The sequence below is a fragment of the Cheilinus undulatus genome, linkage group 11, assembly GCF_018320785.1.
Source record: "Cheilinus undulatus linkage group 11, ASM1832078v1, whole genome shotgun sequence".
Lineage (NCBI taxonomy): Eukaryota > Metazoa > Chordata > Actinopteri > Labriformes > Labridae > Cheilinus > Cheilinus undulatus.
The window spans coordinates 42,247,924-42,266,669 of record NC_054875.1 but is presented as its reverse complement, the minus strand read 5'-3'; the positions used below and the strand labels follow the sequence as shown (position 1 = coordinate 42,266,669).

The following is an 18,746-nucleotide window of genomic DNA, read 5'->3' as shown; positions in this document are numbered from 1 at the left end:
AGGAAAAACAAATTAAAACTAAACTGAAATGTAAAACAACAGGTAAAAACGGAATCAAAACAAAAACTAATGAAAAAACAGAAACTATTATAACCTTGTCTTTGACCTTTGATCCCTGTGGCAGCACTGCATCAAAAACTGGTACCATTCTATGATGAATATCATAATGTACACTAGAAAACACAGTACGTCTATGCATCTACAGTTGCAATTTAAGACTCTACCACACAGAGTGAAAGCTACACATCAACAACATCCAGAAGCAGCGTGTCAGTGCTGAGATGGACTGACCTACACAGGAAAATCTGGGGAGTTATTTTTCCAGAATTAAAGGGGCTCTATGTAAGATTTTTGCTTTAAAACTTCCACTTTTGAGTATATACTAGTAATGGTGCGCACTTTATCCCGATGTGAAGACCGAGGCTCTTCACATCTTCCTTGTTTGCCTGTATAAGCCTGTGGAGCCATTTCTCTGTGAAGAATTCCGGCCGAACTTTCCGCGAAAACTCTCAACAAAAGTGACGTGGGGTACTATGTACTGTGCGCACCCCCTTGCTCTGTTTATACCTGACAACGGCGTGTTGAATGGAGAAGAGAGAGAGAAACAGCGAAGGAGAAGGCTGCTTTCGTCAGTGAACAACCGGCTAGCTCAGCCCAAACACCCACACAAACTCTGCGAAAACATAAAAAAACTAAGATGGTTTTATAAGTTAAAGCCTGTCAAGCTAAAAGAGAGTGTGACCGATGCAGGGCGAAATCGAGGATACATATCGGTGGAGCGTTTGAGAAATGGAGGGATCTACGCTTGGCGCTCAGGATAAATACCGATCCAGAGATGGCCGTCTTTCTGTTGAAAAGGTAAGGCATCACTCCAGACCATGAAATATAATGTAGTGTTTTATCTTGTATAAACCATATGCTACATCACGTTAGCTTGCTTGCAAAGATGCTATCCAGACAACGAGAATGTCACGTTGCTCATTTAGTGTTTTCCAGATAATACTGCATCTTTTTCTTGCTTCCTGGCACTGGACTCAACTTAATGAGTTTATTTTTTGATACTTATCTCTTAAAATATCTTCAACACATAATGTCAGTGTGGTATCCCAGCTAAAGAGATTAGTTTAATTAGTAATACTTCCTAAGTTACTTATTGCTTAGCACATGTTAGATGCTCTTACCTGTCAGATCCAGTAGATGGCGAGCTGTGTCAAGTTGCAATGTTTACCCTTTGTTAGCAGAGTCAGAGTAAGCTGCAGTTAGCAAAGAAGCCAGCCTCAGGAGAGCTGAATAACTCGTGTACCTGTCTCCATGAAACTTAAGTAAAAGTCCTAAAACTCATGGGATGATGTGGACATTATATTCTTCTGGCAATACAACTGTCAGCTATCTGATATCTGTGGTCGAGGCACCATTATCAGAGCTAAGCAACGTTTGCCCTGTTGCTTCTGCTCTAAAACATGTCCCATTGAACACACATTACACAATTAAAAAGAAAATAAAATTTGTCAATGCTGCGCTAAGTAGCAAAGTTGTTCATTCATAGAAATGGTCGTGAAAATATCATCTTTTTAAATTGCCTCATATGAACCAATATTTAATTTCGTGCCTTGTTCTCACTAGAGGTTCACATATACTTTATTCATTTTCATTTTTAGTTTATGGAACTTTAAGTGTTACTTCACTTACCTCCTCTGTATACATGATGCTGGTAAATCACCTTGGTCTGCGTGTGTATCAGCTGATAAACTGGAGGCTCGTTCATGAGCAAGGAGCACACCGTCGTGGACGAGCAACACAGTGTTGTTATAGTTCGCCTAATGGCCGGTGGTGTCGCTACACTAATATTTTTCTAAATCTTGCATAGAGCCCCTTTAAAAATATTTTCCTCAAAAATAGTCAAATGTACTCTTATTTGAGTGTATTTTTCACCAGCCACTGCCAGAGTTGGAGTAAAAACACAGATGAAAAGAGTAAAAATTTAACCACACCCACTCAAGTTTTAACTCAGCTGCCACCACTCATGGACAGTCACAGCTGCAGCTCGTTAGGCGTCCCAGCTGCAGCCAATCACCTGCAATCAAGAGCTACACACCTGGTGATAAACTATCAGACACTATTGTAATACAGCTTCTAGTCAGATAACCTGGCTCCTCTTCAACCTTCGAATCTAGAGATTTTTCAGAGTCAGCAGGGAGAGCAGCACCGTGGACATATGAGGAGCTCCAACTGTGCCATGGTCTCTCATACTACTGCAAAACTGTAACACACTGGGACCTCACAGTTACTGCACTGCCACGGAAATTCACTGCGAAAAACAACATAATCATCATGTGTAGAGACTACCTGGAAACATTGAATAAAAGTTTAATTACATAATACAACCAAAAAAAAAACGGTTTGAAAAATGAAAAGGTATAAATTTATTCTTACAATAATCTAAGGTTTGACATTGAAAAGACTGGAGTGAATCATACATTTCCTCAAACATAAATACCATATCAAAACCTCAAAGTTTCCAATCTTACTGGTGTAACAGTTATGATAAATTACAACATCCTTTCATCAAAGGTAATATAATACAGTAAAAATAGAAAAAAAAAAAAAGAACAACAGAGTTAAAAGGTCAGAATACTACAAAACTCTCTGAGTGTCTGAAACATAGTATTACTGCTAGCAACACTAGCAGTGAGCTAGGGCTATATGGATGTTAGGGACTGGTAAGAACGTGGATATCACATATTACAAGACCCTTTATTTCCTGTTGTACTGTGAATATGCAATATTAAATGTCTAGATCTGTACTAGTGATTCTATGGGACTGTACAGTTCTTTGTGCTAAATGCTAGCTTGATTAAAATGACAATGCTGTCATCCCAATGTCCTTTAGCACATTAAGGCTCATTTATGCTCCTTTTATGTACAGAAATAGATACATACGTTTTAAACAACTCAGTCAAAACTGCCCATGTGTACGTTTATACTTTCTGACCGAATGGCATGATCTTTTCTCAAAAACTTCTGCTTTTTTCAAAGAACTTTGCAGATTTCTAGTGTTACTGCAATGTTTGTTTTATTCTGTGCTGAAATATGGACGAAATGATTTGAGAGGGGTCTGGCTACAGGATCTCAGACGCCCTCTCCTGCATACCACTACTGTGAGACGCCGCCTCTGAAGGGGACAAAATGCTGGTATGACGTTTTAGAAGTTCTTTTTAACTCAACTTTCTGAATAAAAAAGTCTGGCAGTTACGTTCACAAAACACCTACCTTGCAAACATTACAGACTGGGCAATATTTATAAATTCAAAACAGAAAAAAAGGTCTGATGTCTAATCCAGGATAAAATTATGAGTAGACCTGTTTTAGAAGAAGTTATGCAAATGATGGCTGGCTTTAGCTTCATTAGCTTAAGCTAAAGATAACGTAGCTTTGTGGGTAACTTGTAGTTATCGTTGCAAGAAAAGCCAATGTAGTTTGGTTAGTTTTATCTGAAGCTAACAAAGTTAAGCGTGCCGCCATTTATTTTACTACTTCTAAGAGCGTTCTAGCTTTAGCAAATAGCATAATCTAATGTAGCTTTATTTCCTTAAGCGACAATGCTAATTTACCTGAGCAGCTAATGCTAACTATGTCATCCACAAAGCTTATGTAGCTTTGTTAGCTTAAGCTTATGCTATGTTACTTATAAAGACATGTTAGCTACATAGCTGACCTAGCTAAAATAGCTTTTTTTTTAAGCATTAGATTTGGCTTTTTAGCTACACAACCTGTGTAGCTTACTTAGCAAATATAGATTTTTTCAAGCTTTTGATTTAACTACATTGCTAATCAAGCTATAAGGCTAAAGAAGCTTAGGACGTAATGTTAGCTATGTTATCCACAAAGCTCATGTAGCTTCATTAGATTTAGCTTTAGCTGTGGTCGTTATGAAGATATGTTAGCTGACCTAGCTTCTTTACCTTTAGATTTGGCTACATAACTTCGTAACCTGTGTAGCTTACTTAGCTAACATAGTTTTATCCAGCTGAAGATTTAACTGTGTTAGCTATTCTAGCTACAATGCTAAATTAGCTAAGTAGCTATTGTAAGCTAATCTATCCACAAGACCTACACAGCTCTGTTAGCTTTAGCTACATTAGTTATGAAGCTATGTTAGCTATCTAACTTATCTGGCTAACAGAGCTTCTTAAGATTTCGATTTAGCTACATAGCTATGAAACATGCAAAGCTTACTTAGCCAATGTAGTTTTGTCAGCTTTAAGTGTAACTATTTTAGCTACAAAGCTCAATTAGCTAAGTAGCTGATGTTAGTTATGTTAACCACAAAGCTAACACAGCTAAATAAGCCACATAGCTAAATTAGCTAAGCAATTTATATAAGCTACATTATCCCCAAAGCTAAAATAGCTTTGTTCGCTTTAGCCCTGACTACATTAGCTGTGTTAGAGTAGCTTCTTGTAAGCAGTCTGTTTACTCAGCTTTATTTGATGTTTTTTTTTTCATTTAGGTTTGGCAGGTCAGGTTTTTAATTTTTAACTTTTGGTATCCTGTTACCTCAAACCTTACCTTAACTCTAACCAGAAGTTTAATCCAATTTTTATTTTAGCACATTTTTCCACTCTGATAGATACGACATCTCACCATGGTGGTCTGCAAGGGGGGGCGTCTGAGATCTGCGGTCTACAGCCAGACTGTTGAATGAAACACAGAGCCAGACAGAAGGCTCTGTCCACATCTATCCATGCTGAATGTGGAGCATCAATGAGGCTTTAGCATATTTACATTGGTTAAACTTTTCCTGAGGGCAGCATGAATGTGTGCACCAATTTAACTGCCTTAATCCAACAGTTGTGGTAATAATCAAGACAAAATCACCATTATCAACCTTATTGTAGCTCACAATGAAAGGCAACAAGACTTATCCTGTTGGGACCATGAATTCATTCAACTGTTGAGATATTTCTGTCCTAGACATAGTGGACCAAATGGCCAAGGTTGCTATACAGAGCCAGGCCATTGGTATTGTAAAAATGCAGCTATAGTCGTGTTATAAAAGGTAGCTTACATATACAAGACATCAATTTTTACAAGGCCTTTTGATGCCATTTCTGTACTTTGAGCATATGTCTAATGTCCAGTGTTCTCGCAGTCTATGTACCATATAACATATATATAACTGTGATATTAAATCCATGATAAAAAATAACTATAGCTCATGATTGTGTACATTATACATCATATTAACATAATGGTGTACATTTCAACACAAATGTACCAAATGTCCAGAAAACATTGATTTTTGGTTTACCGCAGAAGTCTTCAACAGCCATGAAACATACTGAACAGAGCTATTCACTGTTTGTTTTCAGGTTGTTTTGTTGTTGAGGAAACAGTCATCAAAGTTCCTTGAGGAAGTGGCGGTGCTCTGTGAAAAACAAACTCAGTCCTCGAGTTCTTCACACTGTCCATCCACCGTCTGACAAGCAGTCCAGTCAAAGTCCATCAAACCTGGCTGTGGTTTGGTTCTGTGTGGTGGTGAAGAGGAGCAGTCCTTTGCAAAAACAGAAAATAGGCAGTGGCGGATGGTCTGGATGATGCCTTTTCCATGTTTGAGGCTATACACCGAGCAGCATGCCCATAAAATCAGAGCCGTTCTGTATTGTGATGGACGCTCCGGCTGCGTTATCCACAAATATGGAGGTGTACTGCCCAGCCTGAAGAAGAAAACACACCACAGTGATGCAACAGCTGGCATGAATGCAAATATTTTATATTTTTGTGTCTATTTCTTACCTGGAGCTCCAGCAGCCCCTGCACGCTGACAGTGAATATCTTGCTGTTACTTTCTAATCCAACGATCATCTCCAGAGAGCTGCAGACACATTGAAAAGGAAAATCTCAGGATAAACATTGTGTTTTAAAAAAGTGAAATTACATTTTTTATTTAAAGAAAAGAAGATTAAAGTGTCTTTAGAGGACAAGTCACGCATGTTGACATTTTATACTGGCTTTCTAGCCAAGATCCAAACAAAAATTGACACCCCTATTTTAAATTCATCATAGTGAGTTGGAGAACTGATGGTGGCACAGCCCACCAGTGCTAATTATCTAGTCCGCACAGACCCCTCAAATAATCCAAAATATAATTGAATTTGCCGTGACTGTAAACAAAGAGTTAAGTAATTTGGTAGTGACCTATGTTACCTGTATTTTGATCGCCCTCCACACCCTCTGAATGATTTTGCTTCAGTTCTTTCTTGTCCTTAATAAAGATCTTAAGATGCTGAATTGCTGTACTACCTCTGTAACTGTGTTACTTTAAAGCAGGGGGTTCTCAACGTTGGGGTTGGGACCCCTCTAAGTGTTGCGAGACACTTAGAGGGGGTCTCCAAGTGCCTTAAAAAAACGAAGAACATGTTTGAATTACACTGTTGCCACTTTACACCAATTTTGCCTTATTTCAACCAATTTTTATCACTTTCCCTCACCAATTTTACTAGTTTTAACACATTTTTGCAACTTAAAAACCACTTTTTGCCCGTTTTAAACCCTTTCCACCACTTTTCTGCCTTTTGACACTTCCAAACCAAATCATGGCACTCTTTGCCTATTGTTGGCTCTGTTGACCCATTATTGCCACTTTTATCCCCTTTTACCACTTTTTAAGGCACATTTCACCATTAATTTCACCATTAATATGCCCATTTTTGCCTATTTTCTGACTTTTTCTGCCTCAGCTAACCCTTTAGTGCCAGTTTATATCAATTTTCATCCAATTTCACCAAATTTCCATCTATTTTTGCCACTTTTACACCATTTCAGCCACTTTTAAACCCCGTTTCACCACTTTATATGCCCATTTTTACCTCTTCAACCCATTTTTGCCATTTCTTTGGGGGCTATTTTGCCACTTTAATCTAATTTTTGGCATTTCTAACCCCTTTCTGCTATTTTTAAAATCCAATTTCACCACCTTTATTTGTTTAGCCACTATTAACCCATTTTAGCTATTTTTAACATATTTAAATCTGTTTTTAACAAAAGGTTTAACATATTTAAGAGGGCCAGTTACTACACAAATGAAATGAAATTGTTTCCTTGATAAGAGTGGTTATTGTTCAGGTTAAATATAAAATACCACATCTTAACTTTACAATGGACCATGATTTTGCTAGCCCCAGTGTCGCTGGGCTCCAGAAAGCTCTCCCACTATTTCCCCCCTAATGGGCAGCCTTGTCCCCACATGACTATTCTTGAATGTGCATGACTGTGTTCAGCCACATTCAGGTACAGTGGGGGTCCCCGGTCTCTGGCACTTTTATTTTGGGGGTCGCTGGCTGAAAAGGTTGAGAACCTCTGCTTTAAAGTGATAGTAATCAAAGAACAAAATAACTTTTTAGTGAAGTTGGTACAAACTTGCAGATGTTTTGGCCCTTTGCTTAATATTCTTAACTCATTCTGGTGAACCTTGAGCTAGACTATCTTCAAAAAAACTTGAAGACCAAAAAAAAAAAAAAAAGCCTGGGTTTTCCTCTCCACCTATGAGCCTCACAACTTAACATACTATCTCTTGTGAGATGAATCCATTTGAAAACTTGTGTAGTGTGAAAACAATCATTTCTCTTTCATTAGGTTTCCATACACAGTTACAGAATGCAAGTAAAACCAAAACTTAGAAAATTGTGAGCATTTTAAAGACTGGTTTAACTCACAAAGGCCTTAATTTGCCAACAGTCACACACAGTGAGACCTGGGTAACAGGAAACACTGGGGCAAACTTTTTTTTTTACATGTAAAACCAATTAAAGTCAAATAAATGTTTGCATTGAGTAACAGAGGCTAGTGGAAAAGAGACAGCTGGATTGTTGGGTCTACAAGCTAAAGAAATAATACAGCCTGCCCTCTAAAGGTCTTTACATACTAGGTCTGTTATTTTCGGATGCGTTTTTTTCTGATCTTAAATCCGAAAAACGTCACACACTCTGACCTTGCACACTGAGTCTAGTGCATTTTTATTTGCCCTCACTGCGAGAATTCGTAGAATATGAAAAATTGTTTCTTATTGCGAGCCTGTGTCTCTGTCACTCCTTTAAAATCCCACAGGATCCATCATGACTGAGAGCTTCATACAGCACACACTCATGCATCATAGCACTGAGCCAAGTCGGGGAGCAACTTTTTAATTCAGTCTCTTTAATGACCTGTGAGTAGGCTACAAACATATGCCTTTATCTGTTTTATTTCTATGGTTGCTATCCACATAATACAAGGGCAAACTAGGGCGAAAGTGTGGTTTCATTTCATTTTAGTCTAGTTTTAGAAGACAAAACGTCCTTACATTCAAAATATTTTCTGTCTTTGAACAAATTTAAAAGCAAAACTGTTGAATCAAAATAAAGCCAGAACACTCTTATTAGTGTCCTAGCAATACTTCAATAAATTTAGAATTTACTGATGAAAATACTGACATGCCTCCTATGCACAGTGGAGAAATATCACAGATTTTAAAAGTCACACTGTCCAACACTAACATTAAGTCTTTTTATAGTCTGCTTCACAAAAACTAAACCTACTAAACCTAAGATCTATTTTAAGATTGTTATCTTCCTGTCTTCCCAATGGGACAAAAGGTTGTTGAAAAACACTTTTTAGTCATATTTTAGTGGATGAAACTAACACTGGTAGCAACATGGAACTAAAAGCCCACCCATATTTTTGGTTCAGCTGTTTACACTTCTCAATTATGTGGAGAGATGTCAACCACTCATGTTTTTGTGTCAGTATTTCCATCCTTTTCACTCAAAACAAAGCCTACTTTTGTCTAAAAAATGGGGGATTTTGATTTTAATGTGCCCATTCAGTGTCAGCTTTCTGTCAACATGTTTCCCTTTCCCAGGCCTTAAAACCTCCACTACCCCTCAGTCTCTCTATGAAAAACAGATACTCCACAGGTTTTCCAAGCCTGGCATCAGCTGCAAAGCCAATATCTTAACTAGCTACATATAAAATATATAGTTTAATGGTGGAACTTGCCTCAAAATTTCCCCTAGGTAGACTGACGACGAGGCTTTATGGCGTAAATCTCCTGTCTTAAACGAGGGTGTTAGTTTGAATCGGTTCAGCAGAGCTTGCAGAGGACATCAGAGGGAGAATCAGAAAATATTTTCCATAAAATAATATCCAGTTTCAGTGAAAACAGTTATTAAGTTGTGGTTTTGCACAGTAGTCAGTGAGGGCAGGACCCCAAAAAACACTCTGCTTCAGCAATTTCTACAACCACACTCAAGTCCATGACAACATGAGCATTTTAGAAATTCTTCAGCAGCACTTTAAAGGTGGCTAAAGCTCATCAGGCGCGAGCAGTTAGCACCTTTGTCACTTGTTGTGTTCACAGACAGTTAGCATATTTTCCAGTGTCTCTAAGCAGCCAGCAGACTCTGTGAGTCTGTGTCGATGGTTATAACATGACTGCAGGCTCTAACCACACAGCGTGAGCGCTGGCTCCTGTTAAGTGGAAAATGCTACATTTTTATGGCAAATCAATCACGTTTGTCTTCACTCCAACTGCCATCGCAATGAGCCTCATTGCACATTCTCTGCATTTTCATGTGTGGGAGCGAGACCGGCTGGGGTTTGGCCCTAGAAAGCAAGAGCCAACAACTCATTTGGGTTAGGTAACCCTTCATATTAGTATTATTTATACATTCCCCTCATCATACCACGCTAAAAAAGAGGCAGCACAGCTCTGAGAAGTCTGGGAGAGGCTTCAGGGAGCAATCCATATCAGAGGTTTTCACTGACTTTATATAAACAGTCACTTGGAAGTATCTGAAAGAACAGTTCCCAACTGGATTTGTATTTTTTTTTTTTCTAACCACGTGGATGAATGAGATTTCTTATTATGTGTCTCCCACATCCCAAACAAGGACATTTCTCTGCTGAATAAAACAGGCAGTCTGCGGTGTCAAAGGTGAGTCTATAAAGATTAGTTAGGCAACCGGGCTCTAAGTGAAAGGACATTTCCTTTAAAGACCTGCTGTGCTTTTACACAGGAAATGCCACACTGGTTCCACACAAAGTGTAACAGACAACAACTTTAACAGCTCGTAAATTCTGGTGAAAGTTAAGGCAGTGTTAAACACCGAGAAAATATCACTATAACATGGGCAAAGTAAACAGCGTGGAAAAGTACAGTTTCAAGACTGCCAAGTGTGGTTATTGTTGGATAAATTCCTTCTTAAGCTCTATTTCATATTTTATTTTTAATGAGCGATCCAACTAATCTCTATGAATGACAACCAACAAATAAAAACCACAAGGATACAATCTACTGAGTTTACAGAGATTCTAAGATACAAGTATTAATGTCAAAACTTTCAATACTCTGATTTAATTTTTTACTTTACATAGGTAAGTGATTCTATCTCAATTATTTAAATGATCAATCGGAGCCTTAAGGGGCTACTGATCTGTAGGCATATCCTGAGCTAAAAGCTGCAAAGAGTGAAGAAAGAAAGCAGTGTCTAAAATGCAAATGCATTGCCAGTGTATCTGTGCTATTAAGACAAGTGTGCAGGAGTTATTCTGCATTTTTTGGTCTTTTTAAAACAAGAGGTTACCCAGTACTTGGTGCTTCTATTTTTGTTGCTGTTGTAGCAACACAGGTACTGATATTCCTTAGCCAATGGCTGTTCCCTTTAAGACCCTGTAAAGTGAAATCTAAAGGTTTTGTCTAAACACACTAGAAATGTTGGTGAATGATTTAAATAGTCAGAAAGAGAGAGTCGTGACACTGATGAAGAGTGGTGTTTTAAAACTTTAACAGTTTGCACCTGACAGCAACAAATGCTAATGCAAATGCTAAGAACCTTTTAGTGCTTAAGATGTATCATCAGCGTACGGAACCAAAAGATGCAAGTATATTCATATACGTACACAAGTATACTGGTTCTGATCAACTTTTTTGAGTGTCCCAGTCAAGTGTTGCATTTATGAAACGTGATACCCTGGTCCCAGAAACCACAACAATACCAAAAACTGGATCAAAACTAGTAAAGACCCAAACGTAAAACACAGGTGTGCATGTAAACAGACTCAGAGGTCCAGGAAACCTACGTGTATCTGTGGCAGAGAGATTCGATGCAGATCAGCACCCGGACGTTATCCCTGGCCTTCAGCTGACTCTTGCTCCTCTTCACCTCGTTGTGGTCTGTAAAGATTCAAAACACTCAGATGAAGATAGAGGTTCACTATCAGTTCAGAAGAAGTATAAAAAGTGTGTTCCCTTGAAGTGGCTGCTCGTTAAAACCCATGAACAGTTTCTGTCTCATCCAATCCCAGAATCTGTAAGTACACACTGCAGACCTGATAAGCCCTGTTGTTGTAAGAAAGATTCCATGTTCATGAAGAGTTGTGTAGTGGTGTTGTTTTCCAAAACCACAAAACACAAAATAAAAATTCTAAAGGAATAGTCCAAACTGTGTTTGTGAGTGATAAAATCATTTTCAGTTTCATGCCCAGCTTGCTCAGCAAAGTAATAACCTCATCTGGTACAGCTCAATTTGATTCATTCATTTATTTTTCAATATAATTTTATTACCTTCTTCATTCTGTTATGAGTCTTTCATAATCTCATCTAATATCCTCTGCTTTTATTCCCATTTTTAATCTGTTCCTTTGTGGAGCGCTTTGGGCAGCAGCTTGCATTCGTAAAAAGTGCTGTTTGAAAAGATTTGAGCTGACTAAGGCATAGGTTGATTTACCAATGTGAACATTAGCAGAGAACTGGTAGATCCCTGTGATCGGAGCAGTGAATCTTCCTGTAGATTGGTCCATTCCTGATCCTCTGAGGAAAGCTCCTTTAGCAGGAGGCTGAAAGCACAGAAAAATGATTATAAATATGATTACATTTCAGAGTAATGAAGCATAGTTTCCCAGTACACCTTGCATGTTAGGCCTCAAACAAAGAATTGAAAGCAGAGTAGCTGCAAAATAATTTGTTTTAACTTTTATGTTATTCTTGAGTATTCCCTTTGTATCTGCTTTGCAAGTAACCTTGCAAAGCAGATGTATTTGCCCATTTCCGTGTTTCTAACTGGTGAATCCATCTTCCAAAGCTCCCGTCTGAACCATTTGGGCCCGGTTAGAAAGTGACAAGACCAGTCAGCGACAAGGGGAAGTACTTTCCGGCACGGCGGAGTCGTGACGTATGCAAGCAGCGAGAAGAGGCTGGTGCAATTATGGTGGAAGACATTAGCGTGGATGCTGCTAAAGCGTAAGTTTTATCAGAACTTTTCTTCATTAAAAAAAGAACAAAGAACAGCATTGAGTTGTCTTTTTTCAAAAACCAACAAAAATCGTGTACTGACATGTCGACGGTCGCCGTGGTTCGCGTTGTGTAGTTTTCTATGGTGCTTACTCGTTGGTAGCAGCTTCAACATCACGTGTTTTGTTGCTCTGATTAACCCATAAAAATCTGACAGAACATTCTTCCAGTCACCCTCTGAGTTTTTTATCAAAGGCTCCGCCCTTTCCCAAACGCTGTCTATGAGTGGTTTTCCAGATGCATGGGTTAAAAAAAAATCCATCTAGCATGTTAGGTTAGGTCAAGATACAATGAAGGAATCTATTGGCTCAGTGGCTGTATTGCAATATCCACTTTAATTAACCCTTCACATTTCAACACAGCGATGTGATTTCAAACTCTGAAAACAGCTAGCCTTTAGCATAAATCAGACTTTTAAATGAAATAAGTGAACATCCACACCATCAGTGATACACATGACTAGCTTGCTAGCTCTTAGTAGCAAGTTTGCAAATTTTGAGAGCATCTTTTCCCACTCTTCTCACTCTGTTTTCAAATTTAACAATCTGCAGTCTTGAGAACAAAGTGAATCGTTGCATTGTGACGGACTAGGGTTAGCCAGGCTAGCTTGTTCACTTCCTGATATCCTGCAACGGTGGGTTTCTACGTCGCCAAGTATGAAGAGCCCCATTTTTCTAATAGTTGCAGACAAATTTAAGCATTTCTTGTGTAAACAGCCCTGAAGCCTTGTAAATACCTACACTCTTGCTTAATCTATTGTCACTTTCATTCTCTACTACCATGGAAAACATCTAAAATTAGTCTTTTCAAGGCTTTAACATCATGCCCATTACACAAATTGTGCTGTGTTAGCATGTTGAATAATTCAGCAAAGCTCAACCCTCCCTCCTACTCCAGCCTCATCAGCCCATCCCAACAAGGCATAGTTCTTCCACTACAGCATGCTGTTTTAAACAGTGTCTATTTCTGTCCTCTCCACACTTTATTCCAGCTCAGAGACAGAGTGTCTTTTGTATGCTGCCCAGAGACTAATGTGTAGAATTGAAAAAGTAGTTTTTTTGACCAGAGCCAGTCTGAGTCTCAAAGTGGTAGTGCATGCTGTGCCAGTGCCAGTTACCAGAGAGGGGATGATCCTCTTATAATACCCCCACATGCAAACCAAGCGATGATTACCAAACACTCCCTCTTTCAAACACGGTTAAGACAGAGAAGCAAATGGGTCAGAAACAAAGTGTGTAACCGTGCAGAGGAGGATAAGCCAAACTTTTCTTCTCCAGGCATGCACAGGCACCAAAGCTGAACCAGTTCATAAACATTTACTCGGTTTCAAACAAACATACCGTCTGAAAGTTTTGGAGCTCCACCAGCGTCTTCTTGTCCACCACCACCGGTCCCTTGAGCTTGCAGTGGAACGCCTCCTCGATCCGCCGGTAGGATGTCATCCCTTCCAGAGTGAGGAGAGCTGTAGGTAGCTGGCTGGGGCTTGTTGCTCTGTCCAGAGCAGCTGCTCTCCTCTCTGTAGCCTCTGATGGAAACAAAACCAGGTTATTATAAGGCAGAGTGAGCTCACAAAGGTTTTCAAATAACTATAATTTGATCAAGCAGCAAAACTGAACTTAAAATTGTGTGTACAAAAATATTTAAACATTGGTAAAGCTGGAAAAGAAATGGACCAAGCTCAACTTTCAGTGGAGATGTGGTGTGTCAAGATGTTTTTACCTTTGATCATGTCTTTAAACTCCTGCAGAAGAACTTCCTGGGTCACTTCAGCCCCAGGAGAGCCTGGAGGTCCCTGAGGGCCAGGAGGGCCAGGAGGACCGGGTGGGCCCGGCTAGTGGGAGAAAAAGACGCACAAAACAACATCAAGTGTCAAACCTGATCAGTTTCATGGATTGATTTCTGCTGATAAGCCATAACAAACAAATTATGATAGAGAGAATCCTATTTGACACTTAAAGAGCAACCAAACCCCAGAGTTTCAGCTGAGGTGCATCTTTCCCTCTGTCCTAATATCCCTCATCATTATTTACCATGTCATAACTATTCAAAGTAGACTATCAGACTATTATCAACCTCTTTTTAAAGAATACATGGTTTATTTTCAATATCAGGCAACAGCACTACATTACCCACAATTCTAGAGAGGCACAGTGTTGTCTCTGATTGGCTTAGCCTGCTGTGACCTGTGAAACTTCTGCTAACTGTTGAGCACTGTGTAACAAAGGCTGGCATTGCAAGTCACTTGCCACCAGATCTGCCAGTAGAAAAAAATCTGTTGCAGCAGATGGTTTCAACCCATAGGGGGCAGTCTATGCACAAAATGTCGATTTTAAATACTTTGTTGCAATCATCAAGATTCGGACCCTAACTGATCTACAGTACAAAACACCTGTGTGCATATTTTTTCATTTGAAAAATTATGCTATGTCCCTTTCATAGTCGTAACTAGCATTCTGAGTTGTTTTTACGACTTCTGACCCAAGAGTTGTAAACGGAACGTCTCCTGAGGTCGTATTTACTTATGAACTCGTTCTTTCACAGAGCACCCCGACCTCCATGACACAACATGGTGGCACAGAGCATTAAGTGTAGTAAAAGCTGTGATTTTGACCTGTTTTCAGAACCTTTTGCTGTTTCTCAGTGCATTTTTAGAAATTGTTGACACAGCACGGACCTATGGTTGCCTGTACAGTGTAGCAACAGTCTTGTAATGCAAGTAGTACTGTGCAATGTGTTGTTTTAACAGCTTACCGGCCAGCAATTGCTCAATGTTGCTAAAAACAATCACTGCCTTATGCAAGAATGGCTTTACTGACTCGTCTGGATTGGTACAAAAGGAACGCAAAAAATTGGGAAAACCAGGTTCCCAGATGGATGTGACATCAACACAAGCTGCATTTCCATTACCCTTAGAAATGTGCAAAATCTAAGTAGCGCAATAAAAAACTGGTTATGGAAACAACCGAATTTCATAAAACCTCTCAATATCTCTAAAAAGTTTTTACGCTCTCGTTTCGTTGGAGAAATATGTCGCCAAAGTGCAATGCAAACACTTTTTCCACATTTACAAGTCACAGGATGTGGCGTACGGTGTCATGTGACCAGTTCACTTGGTGCAGTGCGTGTGGACAGAAGAGGAGACAAAACCTTTCTTAACATCATACTTACACCCTTATATGTGGCTTTTGCCATACCTACGGACTTTGCCTCTGAACTATCTTCTGTTTCCTTTGTCTTTTGTTCAAAATTATCAAGGCAACCTCTGTAGATGTAATCATAACCGTACCAACATGCAACAGGTTTAAGCATCCAGCTTCCTTGCAGCGGAGTCTCATGAGACGAGAATTTACTAGAATTCCGAGGCTCCTGCCCAAACTCATGTCAATGGAAAAGCTTTCAAAGCTCAAATGTACTTAGTCAAAATTTAAGAAATATTGGTTTTATTTTGCGAGAAACTGTAATGGAACACAACAAGAGGAACGCAGGGTTAGTCTGAGGGTTTAGTCACTCTTTAAATGTTGAAAAGAAAAAAGCCAAAAGGTATGCGTATTGGATTTACCAGGGGTCGTTTGCGCTTGCGACACTTTCCAGGGAAGTTGCCAACAGGTCTTTTGACAAAGTCCATCCATGATCCCAGTGGATCTACTCTCTGGTTGTCAGAAATCTGCTTTAAAAACACAGACACAAAATGACATTTTAGGCCAGTGAGAGCATTATGATTGCATACATAGTAAAGAAAAACAGGATTTGGTCAAGTGATGGCAAGCTATAGGCTGGAGATATACCTGCTGTTTCATCTTGTTTTTGCATAAGTGTCCTACAGCGCCAGGGCTGTTTTTGTGGACATACTTTTCTATACACAATCTGTTTTACAGGAGGAGACCACTAGAGGACACACCAGCTACTTCATGTCATATACACATGAAAGCCCATTCGGAGTTTGCAAAAACTGTGTGTGGAAGACAAGTGGACTTTCATGTGTTTTGCACTGAAGAGAGGCAACCATCTAGCCACTCTGCCATAAGCCCAGATCAGTGGAGAGCTGCAGTGATGGTTCTGGATTTTGTCCTATCTCCACACAGGATCTATGGGGCTCAGTCAGAGTGAGCATCACGCGCTCAATCACCTCTTTTACTAAGGCCCCTCTCCCCCGATTGCTCAGTTTAGCTGCCAGATCTTTGAAGACTAAACTTCCTCCATTGGAGAATTATGGAGGCCACTGCACTCTTAGAATCTGTAGCCTTCCCCAGATGGGTGCCTTGCAACAATCCTGTCTCTGTTTGCAGAGATCTGTTTGCAGTTCCTCTGACCTCATGGCTTGGTTTATGCATTGTTGGCTGTGTGGCCCTCTATAGAGAGGTGTGTGTGCCTTTCCAAATCATGTCCAGTCAATTTAATTCACCACAGGTGTAGCAACATCTCAGCAAAGATCAAGAGAAATGGGAGGAGCCTGAGCTAAATTAAAAACGCTGTAAAGTGAAATCCAAATTTTTTGCCTTACCACACTAGATATGTTGGAACATGGTTGCTGTAAACATGTGAAAACACTGAGATCTACATTTGACTGAATTCTGGATTAAGACTGTAAGAAAGTTTTTCACCTCTTTCCTGGCTGGGTTTCATGTGGGCGGGGCAAATATGTGGGCTCATGATGTCATGAGTCCACGATAGGGAATGACCCCGCCCCTCTAACACTGCAATATAAAATCACAGAGCAGTTCATCTAACTACAGTCTGTTGTTAGCTCATGTCACTGCCTTTATTGAAAGTTAACAGTCAGTTAAATGCTGTTTTTGTTCATTGTGAGGTAATTTTGCCAAATCTATCAGCCACAGTGGACTGCAGATCATTGAAAGCAGTGACACTCGACGAGTGGCTCTGGAGCCACATGTGGCTCTTTTGTGATTCTTTGTGGCTCTTTTTGTCTTAATCTTCCATATTTGTCCCCCAGAAAACCTTAAAAAAGGGAATTTTTTTTTTTGCCATTTTCACAATTTTTGCCACTTTTCACCCGTTGAAGCTCCTTTTGCCATTAAAGACCCCTTTTTTCATATTTTTTTTGGCCATTTTACAACTTCTTTTGCCATTTTTTCCCCATTTTTCCACTTTTATCCCATTTTTGCCCTGTTCTTTTTACCATTCTTTTGCCACTTTTCATCCATTTAAGCTACCTTTTGCCATTTCATACCACTTGTTTCCCTTTTTCCCCCAATTTTTGCCTAGTCTTTTTTTGCCACTTTTCCCCATTTTTGCCCTTTTTCCCAATTTTTTGTGTCTTCTTGCCCATTTAAGCTACCTTTTGCATCACATACCACTTGTTTCCTTTTTTTGCCAATTTCTGCCACTGATTTTTATCCATTTTAGTCACTTTTCATTAATTTTTTGTCACTTTTCACCCATTTTGCTACTTTCTGACATTTTTTCCAAATTTTCTCCACATTTTTGCCCCTTTTCACCCATTTTTTCTGCTTTTTGACCATTTTTGCCACCTTTTACCTATTTTTATTGCTACTTCAAGCTGTTTTTGCCACTTTTCACCTCTTAGATTGTGGCTCTTGCAAAGGCATTTTTCAACATTTTGGCTCTTTGGTTGAGCAGGGTTGAGTAACACTGATTTAAAGTATCAGAGATTTGAGCCAGAAAATGGACGTTGTCTCCTCTCTGGCACAGAGCCAGGCAGCTGCACCCTGATCATAAGGTCAACATTTAGATTGTAACATTTTTTAAATCTGAGAAGATTTTATTTCTCCAGAGTGGGCGTGGCTTCAGCTCATTCAACAGACACACCCACACCGTCCTGGAGCAGATTTTACTGCCTCATTTTGATGATTTTGAAGCTGAAGTTCACAAACTTAGAGATGTTTTAGTTGATTGAAATTTGATTTAGGTTTTCATAACACAGTGACCTGTCATACAACAAACCTTAATACAGAATTATTTTCACTTTACAGGGTCTTTAAAATGTTTTTGTAACAAAATGGAAAAAGTAAAGGGGGTCTGAACACTTTCTGAATGCACTGTTTATCTCTGGCATTTAAGTGACTAAGATATGATAGATATATAATATACTAAGATATTTAATATACTCCTACATTTAAAGCAATTTGCAAACTGCATAAGAAACCAATAAAACAGGAAAATATTCCATGCACATTTCCTGTAGAAAAAAAAAAAAGCAGAGCATCTGATTATTGCACAACATCTACGGCTCCACAATAAGTACTATTTTATGATTTGTTTGAAAATAATTTGTAGGAGGGTAAATCAAGGAATGATTTTTTCTTCCTGAAACCATTACTGGAAAAACACAAGTCCTAATACACAATTAGCCAGTGCCAGACACAGAGGAGGGTCACACAAGGAAAACCTCTTTCTCTCTCAGCTGAATTCCTCAGAGTCTTTTCAATCTACTGTCTAA

The 18,746-nt window shown here is 39.2% G+C and overlaps 1 protein-coding gene across 4 annotated transcripts in view; it reads right to left on the bottom strand.

Annotated features, from left to right (window-relative positions):
• Positions 1 to 2,407: 2,407 nt before the first annotated feature.
• Positions 2,408 to 18,746, bottom strand: part of c1qtnf12 (C1q and TNF related 12) — a 40,991-nt gene continuing 24,652 nt past the window's right edge. For 2 of the 4 annotated variants that reach the window (XM_041800121.1, XM_041800123.1), the window contains exons 2-8: positions 15,888 to 15,995; positions 14,048 to 14,159; positions 13,669 to 13,853; positions 11,766 to 11,874; positions 11,119 to 11,212; positions 5,797 to 5,875; positions 2,408 to 5,717 (exon numbers count right to left, since the gene is read on the bottom strand). In XM_041800121.1, coding sequence (XP_041656055.1) covers positions 5,619 to 5,717; positions 5,797 to 5,875; positions 11,119 to 11,212; positions 11,766 to 11,874; positions 13,669 to 13,853; positions 14,048 to 14,159; positions 15,888 to 15,995 — 786 coding nt within the window. In that variant the 3' untranslated portion in view covers positions 2,408 to 5,618. The remainder of the gene's footprint in view (positions 5,718 to 5,796; positions 5,876 to 11,118; positions 11,213 to 11,765; positions 11,875 to 13,668; positions 13,854 to 14,047; positions 14,160 to 15,887; positions 15,996 to 18,746) is intronic. The other 2 variants (XM_041800122.1, XM_041800124.1) reach the window with 1 other exon arrangement.